General features: G+C 34.6%; 1 protein-coding gene across 1 annotated transcript in view; it reads right to left on the bottom strand.

Annotated features, from left to right (window-relative positions):
• Positions 1 to 15416, bottom strand: part of LOC111050859 (neuroligin-1-like) — a 155450-nt gene extending 140034 nt beyond the window's left edge. Inside the window, exon 1 of the mRNA XM_039423220.1 lies at positions 15116 to 15416. Within this exon, the coding sequence (XP_039279154.1) occupies positions 15116 to 15215 (100 nt within the window). The 5' untranslated portion in view covers positions 15216 to 15416. The remainder of the gene's footprint in view (positions 1 to 15115) is intronic.
• Between the last annotated feature and the right edge of the window lie 327 nt (positions 15417 to 15743).

Here is a 15743-nt window from a genome sequence, read left to right as displayed (position 1 = left end):
AATTTACGGGACTGCGTCTCTAATAAGTTCTGAAGGATTAAAATACGGTATTTGGACCAAATATCGTTCAGAATATACTTCGAGAACAGAGTCTTGTCGGGTTTTAAGCTCTATTGTAGGAATTTATATGATCTATGGCTGCCACTGCTGTACAATTGATGTGTTCGCTCCTAAGTCGAGGTAGGTAACAGATAAAAGCTGATATATGAGCAGGTAAGGACAAAGAATAAATATCTTGATCTGACCCCACTCGCTACATCCACTTAGACCTGTTCCAATATCCAGCTTAATTCAATTATTCTAATGATCGTATTCGTTCGGTTCTTGATAATATAGAACGTATCAGACACAATAATTGACAGGCTTAAGAAATAATCGAACTCAGAAAGCGAATTAACAAAACTGAAATATATTACAATAAAATATGTAATCATACAGTGCAGGTTCAGAATTTGATTTACAGGTTGATAATAATTTAGCATTAACAGAATAGTTAAAAAATTTCTTGTGCTTGCATGATACCATGCGTGATTCAACAGAATTTTACAATTGATAAAATTGAACAATTTTGAAAGAATAGTGAAAAAATGAATTATAAAATATTTTAAAATTGCTCGGGGTCGTGGTTCAGGCAGCGGAGGATAGTTAATCAACTACAAATTCTTATAAATTCAATATGAATAAATTCTAGGCTCTTAAATGCTAAAGCGCTTGTCGGCGTGGCCAATAATTTAACGAAGAAAAATTTATGTTTTTCTGCACTGAAATATTTTCGAAGCGTAGATTGGGGCCCCTTATGACTTATAACTCACGTGAAATTCCTTGGTCGTCGTGGTTTTCTTCTTTAGATCAAAAAATCGTTTGATCGGCGGCAATCCAGGCTTCGGTTTCAGCACGTGGGAAATTTTAGTTTAAAATATCTCCTTCACCGAATTAATTAAGGGATAATTTACTTTGAGCTTTTAAATTTATCGATTGATGAGAACAGAAATTTACGAATAACAAATAAATTGGCCTAAAATATCGGCTCACAAATAGAACATTTAAAATCGAACAAGAAATTTTCACAAATAGGTCTTTGGTAACTATAAAAGAGATCTGCACGGTGAGGATTTCAAAAGGAAAGTGCTGCTCTTTTCTCTAAGCTTTTAGGCTAGACCTTGCTTCTCAGAATCTCAATGTAATAATTTGCATAAAAATTTGCCATTGGTAGAACGCTTGTGACGTAAACATGACGTCAGTGGCAAGTAGTAGAATACAATTCCTTTAATTACAATAATAATTTAATTTATGTAATTCTTAAAACTGCTTAATCTTCTAGACATAGTTCCTCTCATACAATGTACACGTGCTAGTGTAACTGATAAGGCAGGGTTGGTGTCTGATAATATATTAACATGTGTTGCTTTCAAACGATCACCTTCTTGGTGCTATTTCTATGCACTGTGATTGGCTTAGACCTGCCAAAGAGATTTAATTACCATGTGGTTCAGTTGAATTAAATCGTTAATGAATTAATACTCTTGTACAATTTTTATTAGGTTTGAGATTATTATAATTAATTTCTGCCATTTTATCAATAATATAATTTCATGCTATGACCTATTTAGTTACAATAAGACCTGACATATAATATAATTTCTTAAATAATAAATAATTTCAACGATAACACATACATTTTATTTTTTTTTTTTTGAAATTCTTGATCCTTTATGGATAGTTTTATAATTTTTTAGAGATGGTATTATAACTTGCATGAAAACCGGCATGACATTTGACAATGCTTTGAATCAGTCAGCTGCGTTCGAACTGTTTTAAAAACATCTGATCGATAGTAAACAAAGTGTAACCTCAAAATCAGTGAGCGATTCATAAATAATTTGCGCTTTATTCGCAAAATAATTATAATTTTATTGAATAATTTTCCTAGAAAAATATTCAGTACAGAACGGTACTCTTATCTAATATACAGTTATTGATAAGTAAGCTTTATCGCTCGGTCGCTAACTATTCCTTTAGCAAATTCCTTCATTTTAAAAGGTAATCACAATTTTTCTCTCTTTTCATGAGATCTATTTGAAAAATTCATCACACAAAAGCCCCCAGGATATTTTAAATAGGTAATTGGGAGACGAGTCGAAACAATGACTATTTGAAAAATCCGATATTGTGATGAATACACTATTTCATCTCCTTACTTCTACGAAAACTCAACACTTAACACTAAAAACAATATATCGTGCACTTTTGGCTACGAGAAAATAAATAATTGATTGTTCCTTCCATTGGATACAATCGAAATACAATAATTAATGAGGTCTCTTAGGATCCTTCATTAAAAACAACTCCACAACTTCCATTCATGGGTGGCTTATGAGCAGACCCATAACTATAACGAATATACAAGATTTCACATATTACTTCTTAAGATTTGAACAGTATTTGCAACAAATATAGACTTTCATCATTTTTTCATAGTTATTACAGGTTTCGACTCTTTGGTTTGGCTTTTACATAGATTGGGTGAGAGTGTGATTTTACTTCGGTGACTTGACAATCGTCTACCGTTTGACTCGAGCAATTTCTTATTTGCGCTTAGTACGTTGCGTACAAACAGGGTTACACTTGAAATGGCTTTCTTGATTTTTATCAATGTTGGTTACAAATATTAAGTCCTTAAGATTATATTTATCAATTTGAATTTCAATTCATGATCTTTTGATGCAACAGTAATAAATTTCACATTTGAAGGTAAGAATTTCATTTTCTTTGGAGTTTTTTTTTAGAGATACATTCATATAACATAGAACATGCGCATTTCGTGCAATTTAACATAAATATATATTTTTGGTTGCATTTTTTACTTATAATTTCACATTAAATAATAGATTATAACATTTAACAACGATATTGCTTTGATTCATAATGATTTATTCTGTGATTTCGCACACATTGGCTGGGATGACGAAGAAAATTATCGAACAGGCTTTGGTTCTGAATAGATTTCTTGATCGATTCTGTATTTCGAGGTTATATTTACGCATTTTTTCAAATAAACTTTGTTTATTTTCTTTCTTCCTATTCACTACTAACTTCATCTGATTTATAATTTATAATTATTTTCTGTGGATAATACAATTTTTGTTTTTGTTTTCCAGTTGGGCGGATATAACTAGGCGATTGTTTCTGTGATGATTGTAGCATGAGGCGGATGGCTTGATTAGGTTGGTAAATTTTTAAAGTTGTTTCGTAGTTTTATTTTCTTCTGTTATTAAAGTTGATTTCGATTTCTTCATTTGAAGTGAATTAATAATATTTCCTTATTAGCTGAGATGCGGCGATGTTTAGGTTATGTTGATGATTAGGCAGCAGTAGAAAGATGCTAGTCTGCAAAGTAATGATTCACTGGGTAGGCCGTGATTATGAAGTGTTTGATAATTTGTGTAATTCACAATGTAGCTTCCATTTAATTCGAAAATTATTCCTTAAGCCCCCATCTAAATTTGATTTCTCTATTGTTCCAAGTTTCCAATCCAATTTGCAACTATCCGTTTTATTAAAACTTGGCTTAAAACGAATGTGCCGACGAAGTAGGTAGATCTCTTCAGCCAATGTTGTCCTTCTTTGTTTACCGGTGACATGTAGTTTGATCTTTTTAAACCTTACATGCCGGTGGTGTCTGTGTGTTTTTTCGAATAATCTTTTCCTTTTTTGCATGCCGGTGTACAGTCTGTTTGATTTTAACCAGACATGACTGCGGTGGTTGTAGGTCCTTCTTGATATGGTCTTCCTTTTTCCTTGCATGCTGGTAGGGAGCTTGATGTACGATTTTAGCCTAACATGACGGCGGTGGTTGTAGGTTCTTCTAGATATTCTTCTTCTTTCTTGAATTGTTTTGCTGCTTGTGTGTGGTCTTGACTTTATGCGGATTTTAATTGTTCTAATGTTGTTTTCTGATTGTTTTTGATGGATACTGATTTGATGTGTTGCAGGTGCTGTCCTTGGTGGATGGGAGATACGTGCGGTCGGCGGTCCGGGCTGCTCTTCCACTCGGCGGGCAACGTCCTTGGATTCCTGGTGTCCGGCACGCGGTGGTACGGGATGTCCCTCTATGCCCTGGATGACGTCCTCAGCTTGGCGGGCGATGTCGTCCGGTCCCTCTCGGCGTTCTGCAGGGTGCGGCGCGACTTCAGCCTTGACATTTTCGGTAGGTTGGTCTTCCATACATGTATCACGTCCGCTTGCTTGTTTGACTTCCTTTATTTGGTTGTAGTTCTTATTTATATTGTTTAGTGTTTCGTTCAGTTGTTTCCTTTCTTTGATCATATCGTTCAATGCTTCCAGGATGAGACTCATCTGTAACACGGAAGGGGTGGGTGTGTGGTCTTCGGTTGGCGGCAATGGTTCTATGACATGAGATGCGGGCGTCCGGACCTCTGGAACGGCAATGCATGGGCGTTTATCCCGCGCGACATCCTCCTTCTCTGAAATCGCTGACGTGGCCTCCAGGATGCGGTGTGGTTCTTCCATAATTTATCGGATGATACAATGATGCGAGTGCAGTGAAACGATCGCAAATATGTGGGGTTATGTGCAAGATTACAAATGAATGACCACAAGTTGAAATAATGTAAAAAAAAAAAAATTCGTTGAAGTGAAGGAATACAAAAGTGTGCTTCAATAATATGTTCAGTGATGAAATGAATCAAGTTAGCAATATCGTTAACATAAAAATGACAAGGACACACAGGATACACAGTGAACACTTATGCGGTAATACAGGTACGCCTCTTATAATTTATTATTACTATTATTATAAATATCTTACTTTTATAATTTCTTGCCGCAATTCAATATATAGGCTAGTGTTCTTTGCAAAATTTTATATAAAAGGGGCAGTGTTTTGTTTGAATTATTCTGCAATATATCCGTGATTTAATTTTACTTCCCTCTTTATGTTTTAAAAACTTTTAAAAATGTAAATAACTTCAATCCTCTTTCTGTAAATTTTTATAAATTGTTTCAATATAGACCTAATATTCTTCAAATAATATGACCTTTCTTATGATATCTCTTATACCTATGACTTATAGTATGACCAATTTTCGAATAACACAATAATAAAATTCTGAGTTCGATTTTTTCTCTAAAAATTCATCAATCGATAAATTTCTTTTCTGTTCAAAAATTGGGTATGGTACTTCTTGTTATTTTATATAACAGTGAACAGTCAATATTAAATTCGAAAAAATTCACAACCATAAATTTTTCAAAAAATTTTCCCGTTGTCAGCGCTATAGTATACTGAGCAACTAAATAATCCTCGTAGTCGATTATCCACCTCTTCAATGCCTATCACTGTTGGGCGCCAAAATCATGTAAAGCTGTATTTTACTCGCCTCACATATGTAGAGAGATTTGCCAAATCATGTAGTGCTGAATCTAAATGCCCCACGTTGGGCGCCAAAATCATGTGGAGCGTGATTTTAACGACTTCACACATGTAGAGTGAATCTTGTACTGAGTCAATGGTGTAGCGGCTATAAATTTTGTAATTGCGTGTGTGGACGCTGAGTGTACACCAGACTGATTGATTCACTACAAGATTCAATACAATTGTCGGAATCGCGGGAGGCCTAAACGCTCGCTCACCCTTGATTCTTCTAATGACAAATTGTATTGTGATGAAATTTTTATAAGTAGTGTAGCGATCGCTAAACACTGAATACAGATACCTTAAAATTATTACCTGTGAAGAATGAGCATACAAAATCATACAGGTCGAGCAAAAATCCCGATGTAGATAATTTACGGGACTGCGTCTCTAATAAGTTCTGAAGGATTAAAATACGGTATTTGGACCAAATATCGTTCAGAATATACTTCGAGAACAGAGTCTTGTCGGGTTTTAAGCTCTATTGTAGGAATTTATATGATCTATGGCTGCCACTGCTGTACAATTGATGTGTTCGCTCCTAAGTCGAGGTAGGTAACAGATAAAAGCTGATATATGAGCAGGTAAGGACAAAGAATAAATATCTTGATCTGACCCCACTCGCTACATCCACTTAGACCTGTTCCAATATCCAGCTTAATTCAATTATTCTAATGATCGTATTCGTTCGGTTCTTGATAATATAGAACGTATCAGACACAATAATTGACAGGCTTAAGAAATAATCGAACTCAGAAAGCGAATTAACAAAACTGAAATATATTACAATAAAATATGTAATCATACAGTGCAGGTTCAGAATTTGATTTACAGGTTGATAATAATTTAGCATTAACAGAATAGTTAAAAAATTTCTTGTGCTTGCATGATACCATGCGTGATTCAACAGAATTTTACAATTGATAAAATTGAACAATTTTGAAAGAATAGTGAAAAAATGAATTATAAAATATTTTAAAATTGCTCGGGGTCGTGGTTCAGGCAGCGGAGGATAGTTAATCAACTACAAATTCTTATAAATTCAATATGAATAAATTCTAGGCTCTTAAATGCTAAAGCGCTTGTCGGCGTGGCCAATAATTTAACGAAGAAAAATTTATGTTTTTCTGCACTGAAATATTTTCGAAGCGTAGATTGGGGCCCCTTATGACTTATAACTCACGTGAAATTCCTTGGTCGTCGTGGTTTTCTTCTTTAGATCAAAAAATCGTTTGATCGGCGGCAATCCAGGCTTCGGTTTCAGCACGTGGGAAATTTTAGTTTAAATATCTCCTTCACCGAATTAATTAAGGGATAATTTACTTTAAGCTTTTAAATTTATCGATTGATGAGAACAGAAATTTACGAATAACAAATAAATTGGCCTAAAATATCGGCTCACAAATAGAACATTTAAAATCGAACAAGAAATTTTCACAAATAGGTCTTTGGTAACTATAAAAGAGATCTGCACGGTGAGGATTTCAAAAGGAAAGTGCTGCTCTTTTCTCTAAGCTTTTAGGCTAGACCTTGCTTCTCAGAATCTCAATGTAATAATTTGCATAAAAATTTGCCATTGGTAGAACGCTTGTGACGTAAACATGACGTCAGTGGCAAGTAGTAGAATACAATTCCTTTAATTACAATAATAATTTAATTTATGTAATTCTTAAAACTGCTTAATCTTCTAGACATAGTTCCTCTCATACAATGTACACGTGCTAGTGTAACTGATAAGGCAGGGTTGGTGTCTGATAATAGATTAACATGTGTTGCTTTCAAACGATCACCTTCTTGGTGCTATTTCTATGCACTGTGATTGGCTTAGACCTGCCAAAGAGATTTAATTACCATGTGGTTCAGTTGAATTAAATCGTTAAGGAATTAATACTCTTGTACAATTTTTATTAGGTTTGAGATTATTATAATTAATTTCTGCCATTTTATCAATAATATAATTTCATGCTATGACCTATTTAGTTACAATAAGACCTGACATATAATATAATTTCTTAAATAATAAATAATTTCAACGATAACACATACATTTTATTTTTTTATTTTGAAATTCTTGATCCTTTATGGATAGTTTTGATTTTTAGAGATGGTATTATATCTTGCATGAAAACCGGCATGACATTTGACAATGCTTTGAATCAGTCAGCTGCGTTCGAACTGTTTTAAAAACATCTGATCGATAGTAAACAAAGTGTAACCTCAAAATCAGTGAGCGATTCATAAATAATTTGTGCTTTATTCGCAAAATAATTATAATTTTATTGAATAATTTTCCTAGAAAAATATTCAGTACAGAACGGTACTCTTATCTAATATACAGTTATTGATAAGTAAGCTTTATCGCTCGGTCGCTAACTATTCCTTTAGCAAATTCCTTCATTTTAAAAGGTAATCACAATTTTTCTCTCTTTTCATGAGATCTATTTGAAAGAAGTCCACATTATAATAGCAGTGTTTGATTAGCAATTGTATTGCTATCATTCAACAAAGCGGATAGCGCTATCTATCTCTCGCTTTACTCTGTTGTCAGATTGTCTTCCAATAGCTTTGAATATAGAAATTGGCCATTTTTTGTTCATTGGAATATGGGCTTAAGCACACTCACAATACATTTTCCATTTTTCGACCGAATTTGACTTATGATGCATGATTTCGGACCGCCTTGACGAGCCGAGAAGAATGAAGTGTATAGTAAGATAAAATCTGAGCATTGTGTCAAAAGTTATAAGTGTTTGAAATTTTGATCCTTGAGGTGTCCTTAAGCGCGCCTCTCTACTAGGAATAGTAGGGTGATTCTCATATAACATAATACTTATGAACTTATGTCATTGTGCGGAATATCAATGTGAGGACAATGTAGTTGGTGATGATGGTTGAAGCTGAAAATGAGGTGTTCTTCACAATACAAGGAGCATTGTTGTCCGGTGTACCTGGAAATCTTTATAAGATAGAGCGCTCTACCTGATCTCAGATTGTAGAGCAGAAAAATACACCCGGAGGGATTTTGAATTATACATCTAGATGGTGACAATCGAAATATATTGTTGATCAAAGACTGAAATTCATAAAAATTGATTTTTCTCTTCAAATTTCACTCATTTTTGGAAAATCATAACTCAGTACTCATTGGAGATATAGAGTTCCGAATGATCTCATTTTATTCAGAATTTTATAATCTAAAATAAAGGCGGGAGCAAGTTTTCCTGTCCGACTACGATATTTGGTATAAATAGCTGAAAACTGGAAAATGAGCCGAAAATACGAGGTTTTTGGGTCACCCTGTATCTAGCACAAGGAAATTTTGCATGAAGAAATTGGTTCTGGACTTCTCTTATGTACCCAAATAATATATTAAAAAATCAGAACTACAATATAAATTGCAAGCACACCCCCTTTTTTATGTCTATATTGAATGGACTATGCATCATTTTTACTAACGAACCACTATTGATAATGGTCTTGAACTCCTACTGTTTCTCTTCAGTGGAGGTTGCCGGCCACCTTATGCTGTTTAATGTCCAGTTTTCCTCTCAGTATATCTCTCACTGTCTCTTTTAGTGTCTCACTCAATATCTCTCTCAATATCCCTCTCTGTGTATCTTTTTGTTTCTCACTCAATATCTCTCTCAGTGTCTCTCTCGATATATTTCCTCAGTATCACCCTCTCTCTCTCTCTCTCTCTCTCTCTCTCTCTCTCTCTCTCTCTCTAACTGAAACTGTCTGCCCAGCAGTAGATACATTACCAATGTACTATATCCATTAATGGACTGTATCTACTATTATGATAAGTAGACTGTGCTGTGATGTGTTCATGACAGGATGCTCTGCTCCTGCTTTCTCAGTATGACGGAGAGAGAGTGAGTAGAGAGAAAGATCGATTCCGTCTGCGACAGAGGGAGAGAGATCGATATGAATTAATCCCGTTCGCGACAGAGGGAAAGGTTTATGAGTTGACCTGTCAACTGAAAGGGAAAAGGTGATGCTTGAGCTGGAATAGAGAATTTGTGCGCTGACAGAGAGGTGACGAATTTGTATTGGTCACTTCGAGTAATGAGTGCTGTGAAGGAATAAACTCACACTGAGGTCGAATTTTTTATGATTGGACACGTTTCCCTACTATACACTCCAATCAGGAAAAGTATCAATATGTTTTATATAATCTACAAAATATGTCCCATTGTGAACTAAGGTTATCCGTTGAAAAAAAAAATATTCCAAGACGCTTTCCATGAATAAAATATCCAATGGATATATAATAGAAAATTTTCTTATATCCTATAATATATAGCGAACAATTTCTGTATATCTGTTCATATTTTTATATCTGGTTATATGGTTATTTATGCTCGACGGATCTCGAAAACGGCTCTAACGATTTTCACGAAATTTGAAACATAGTAGGTTTATGATATAAAAATTCGATTGCACTAGGTCTCATCCTTGGGAAAATCCACTGAACGACATTAAAAGGATAATTCATCCTTGGCTGAAACAGCTGAGACTTTTGTCGTCTGTGGATGGTAAGAAGTGAGCGAGTGAATCTGTGGAAAATCAAAATATTGCATCCCCGAAATTCATAAGCTGTCGTATAGCCAGCTGTAAAATATAAACACGATCATTTTAGAGAATTGTGTTCTGTCATAGCCTACGATGGATAGAAGGCTGGAACATGTTCAATATGGCAACGTGTGGTTCAGGCCGACTTGATATGCATAGATTCATTACACGATAAGAAAAATTGTATTTTGTAGGATAATTTGTATTATTGTATATTGTGAAATCATTTTGTATTTGTTAGTAGGGATAGTAAGTATTTGATTTATGTCAATAATGTGATTATAAACCCACATAGATACGTAAAGATAGATTAAAATATTGCTATTGGATATCAATTCTTCTGTGAATTTTGTTGTATACTATTATGCCTAGATATAATTGAGTTAATGGAGAAAGTTGAATGAATTATCATTATGCAAGCAATTTATTCTTTCAATAACTTATTAATTCATTATTAATATGAATAATCACTTCTCTTTATAAGGCTACTTTGAAATAATTATTGAAACAAGATATAAATCTTCAAGTACCATACTCTTTGTATTTTTTTCTTCCAAAACACGACTAGTACCAACTCATCTAAAGCCTTTTTCCTAAATAAAAAAGATGAGTTGAAACAAGTCTTGTTTTAAAAGAAAAAATAATAATAAAGGGTAGGGTACTTGATGATGTGTTTTAATACAATCTGAAATTATAGTTTATAGGTTGATATGATGGATATTATTATTATAAATAAATTATATTACTATAAATGAAATTGTAGTAATAGGTATGAATTGATGGATATTATTACGGACAAGAACTAAATGGTAGTAGAATAATTATATTCCCTTTGATAGATATTATTGGACTATCGATTATAATTACGGTGTATAGTTAGTTATAGATGCACAAAAAGCGAATGCATTAAATTCAGAAGTTTCTTAAAAAAAAGACAATATTCGACTTTCATATTTCCATTTTACATTTAGAAGGTACTATTCAATACTTTCATCTATTAATGAAATACATTTGATTATTAAAATTTCTCGTAGGAAATACAGACACAGAAGGTAAGTACAGTGAAATATATTGCCAAGCTAGGCATTATACTTGAAACTCCTGGAACTAAAGTTAAAATTAGTCCGTCAGTTAATATTATATATTTTTTATTATCATTGAATTGAATTTCTCAGTATTGGTATTTGATAAAGGACATAATGTTGGTAGTTAATCGGGAGTCTACCCAAGTGAATTCCATTTGCTCGGCCTAAAACTGAGCTTGACTGTGACGTTGCCAAGTTGCGCGCTCCAGCCTTTATCTGGAATAAGCCATGGTTCTGTTTATCAATAAATGAAAATAACGAGCGAAGCTCGGTGCCCCGATATTACAATACTTATTCAAGGAGTTAGCCTATGGGACTGCTATCAGGTTTTGATTGTAGATCCTCTGTTTATAAACTAATATCGGGGCACCGAGATTGGCTTGTTACTTATTTATTGAATATCGAGGATCGAGCTTCGCTCTGGAGTACAAAAGCATAAAAAATTTATTACGAGAGAAGAAATAATTATAATAACATCCATAGTTCATACAGAAATGTTCTATCTTATCACAGTAAATTTAGATTAATTCCCAGAGGAATGCAAAAATTTCCCTCACAAAGGCCCGGTTGCACAAAAACCGGTTAAATTTTAATTCTGATTGATTTCACGTGAAACAAATCAGAGAAGGCCATTTCAAAAAGATGGATTTATTGGAATTAATCACGATTGAAAATAGCCCGGCTTTTTTGCAACCGGCACTAAGAACCTGATTGAATGATTACAAAAGTTCAACAATTGAGTCATAATTTTCACACAGTCCCACACACATGAACTCGCTCACTCAATTCCATCATCAACAGACGACGAAATAATTATTATCAGCTGTTTTTCCAAGGATGAATAATAATTATCCTTTTTATGTCCTTCAGCGAGTTTTCTTAGGGATGAGACCTAGTGCAATCGATTTTTATATTATAAACCTTCTATGTTCTGAATTTTGTGAGAATCGTTAGAGCCGTTTTCGAGATCCATAGAACATGAATAACCAGATAACCAGATATAAAAATAACCAAATATAAAAATATTCAGGTCAAATTTTCAGTCCAAATATTTTAAAACCTAAAAGTTATAATTTAGATTGTTTACATACCAAATTGAATAACAAAATAATACCCACTAATCACTTAGAACTGTAAAATGATTATCAACTTTGAATATTATGATATATACCATCTCATGTCAACAAATCAGATTTATTTTGATCGAGACGATTAAAATTTCTAGATTTCTCGCGAGATACGGTAAGCTAATTGATTACACAGCTGATCTCTCACACAGGCACATGCATCTTCTGTTATCGACAGACGACGAAATTATCATCTGTTTTTCCTAAGATGAATTATAATTTTCATGTCCTTCAGCGAGTTTTCCCAGGGATGAGACCTAGTGCAATCGAATTTTTATATCATAAACCTACTATATTCTAAATTTCGAGAAAATCGTTAGAGCCGTTTTCGGGATCCGTTGAACATAAATAAGCAGATAACCAGATATGGAAATAACCAAATATAAAAATATAAACAGATATACATAAAGTGCTCGCTTAATATAATAGGATTGTCTGAGATTCACTGTGAGGATACACAATTCAACAGTGAAATTGAATAAGAGATACTAAATTTTCTTCTCATCGTAGATTATTGTGAAATTTATGTATTATAAAATATTAAATATATGAACAAATATATGATATTTGTGAAACATATATTTTAGTTGAGAGTAAATTTTCCTACTCATGATTGGAAAATATGTCGATAAGAATTTTGTACATGCTGCAAAATCTGACATTCATTGAGATTGAAATGATAGACGATACATGAATCTGAAAGATTAGGCTACATGAATCATGTCAAGAAAGGATCTCAAGGAATAACACGTTTTCTGGTGATATCCTCATCTTTGATCAATATTATATAGAATGTACTCGAACACATAACATGGAGAAAATATACCGTTAATGCATTATTATATAATGCCTATAATTGAAATACTTGATGTACGAGTGTATACCCATTTTTCACTTTCAAAACAGTAGAATTTCAGTGTTTCTCTGAAGTCCTCTCTCCTTGGGATGGACTAGGCAATTACTACTATCACATTGATATATTGTTAGAATTACATGGAGTGGAAGCTTCAAAAATATTGCTGTCTGTTCCTATATTATAGCTGAAAGTTCCTCAGCATACTCACCCACTCAAAACGGATGACTAATTCCTCGCATGCATCACGTACTTTCGACTTTGAGTAACGGTGAGCTACCATTAATCAGAAGAGTAATAATGAGCCGTGAGATGACAGAGCTCGAGAACGTCTTTCTTGTTTCACTTAGACTGAACGAGTGAAGAGTATGCAGCTCAGCCAAGACTCACGTTTCTTGGCTCATCGGGTTACATTTGAAGAGGCGGCGGAATCAAGTCATTAAAGCGAATGGTTTTTGGGAGAGGAGCTGCTTAGCTGAAGCCGCCAAGACTCCAGCAACTGTAATACGATTCACATCACATACATTGAAGTAACAGTTGACGCGACCACACTCGGAATACAAAGTTCTGGCAACATGTGCCCTCTCAAGATGGGCCCATCGCTATCTTCCACGATCCCCACTCAATGCACAATGCACACGTACAACATTCCTTGATTCAATTGAGAAGATTCATTGTTTGCCATATAAATGCATACAACATTGACTTGATTTTTCCATTTTCCTCTTCTGTTATACTGAGCATCGGGGATCAAATCTTGTCAAAAATGAGCTTAACAAATGGCATGGAACTGATCCAGTACTGGATAAAAGTTCATCTCGTCGCCGATATTTATCTTGAGCTACTCCCGTGTTTCGAATGGACACGTTAAGTCGTCGGCCCCGGCTGCCTAAAAAGCAGTCGTAAGGTCATGTCAAAGGCCTTGAATCTATCAGTTGCGACCAGAAAACTCAGAAACCAGACCTGAGCCAACCAGGTAACTCAATATTATGCATTTGGAGTAATTTGACTATACTTCTACACACATGCAATGAAATTTCTAATGCTATTAATGTATGAAATATTCAATCAATCTCATACGATTTATTCCCAATTGCAGCTCATCTTCTTCTTCAATTGCAGGTGATGCCCACATTAGCGTTTTGATTGTACGTGGGTGATGGAAAGTGTATGAGTAACTTGATGGAATGATCATTCATTTCATGATGATCTATTCAAATCAGTTCCCTCTTGTTGTTATGATTCCTTCAAGATAATATTATGTACAGGAAAAATCCATAATATCAATAATGACGTTGATTGAGGGAGAATAAGATTGTGACTCTGATACATAATTGAGTTTCGAATGGAATGCTACTGAAGATTCCATACATGTTTATTATCATATCATGGTATATTGCAGAAGGAATTATTCATACTTCTATAAGAATACAATCAATGAGTTTGTTGTAGAATGAAATATGAAGACATCCAACTCCCCAATAACAGGCAGTTGTGGCTCTGATAGGATCCAGGAAGTGAGAGATAATTTGTTCCTATATTTCTATAGATCTATTTGATTGATTGTTCTCTTGGATTACTTACTACAACAGATCTCTTCATAGAGGAGAATGGTACCAATAATCCATTGAATTTTTTTTTACTTATACATAAAATAATGATGATGTCTCAAATAAACTCAGTACTACTGTATTTCTCAATGCAGTAATTTGACTGAATAGCCTCTCCTACAACTCAATAGTGGTTTAGAGTTTTGAGGATAAGCCTGTTGTGCCTTCTCACATAAGTGCAATGATTGTACATGACTGAATAAATGAATAAATAGTCAATACAGTAATTCGAATGGATAGATGAATGCAAAATAAAGGTCAATAAATGTAAATATTGAAGGAAAATAACACTTTTAAATCTCATTGATGATTAGAATGAATCAGGCGAACTGGGCTATTCCAACAATGGAAGTTATGACTTTATCGGCCAAGAATATAGTGAATGTTATTATTTATCGAGAAGGAATATATAAATATGAAATCGAACTCACCACTGACAGGCACATAGATGTTGAGATGCAGACAGTCCTCGCTCTGGTTGGCTAGAAGGGGCACCAGTAGGGAGAGGTGCTCGTAGCGAGCACGGGGCATTACCTCGAGGGCCGCCGTCTGGTTGGAGATGTCGGGCGGTCGCTGGGGACAGACCGTCGGCAGACTGTCTGCCAGTCGGGTCCCTGTCCAGGGCAGAGGTCGAGACGCCGTCGCGAAGCGTCGCTCTCCCAGGGGGGGCGCCGCATAGGGCACACCCAAAAACGCTTCCACTGGCTCCAGGTGTCTTGAGTTCAGTTCCAGAATCACCTGCCGATCAGACACGGATTAATATTGATCCTACACAGAGATTCACCTCACATTTCCAGCATTTTTTGAAAGAGAAGTATTCATGCTATTTATACGGTATTCTGACTGGCAGTCTCAAGTGAATTCCTGTATGAATCGCTATGATTAAGAATGAAATGGGAAGCGCTATGAGAATAGAATTTTCCAGATGGTTGAGTTATGAAGATCATATGAAAATATTTTAATTGTGACAACCAATCCTTTTATGAAAAGAACGTTCCACTCTATGTTGGAGGTTAAGGTGGTGCTGGAAAAAGTGATTCAGAAATCATAAAGTACTTG

This window comes from Nilaparvata lugens, chromosome 3, assembly GCF_014356525.2.
Source record: "Nilaparvata lugens isolate BPH chromosome 3, ASM1435652v1, whole genome shotgun sequence".
Classification (NCBI taxonomy): domain Eukaryota; kingdom Metazoa; phylum Arthropoda; class Insecta; order Hemiptera; family Delphacidae; genus Nilaparvata; species Nilaparvata lugens.
This window is presented reverse-complemented; position numbering and strand designations above follow the sequence as displayed.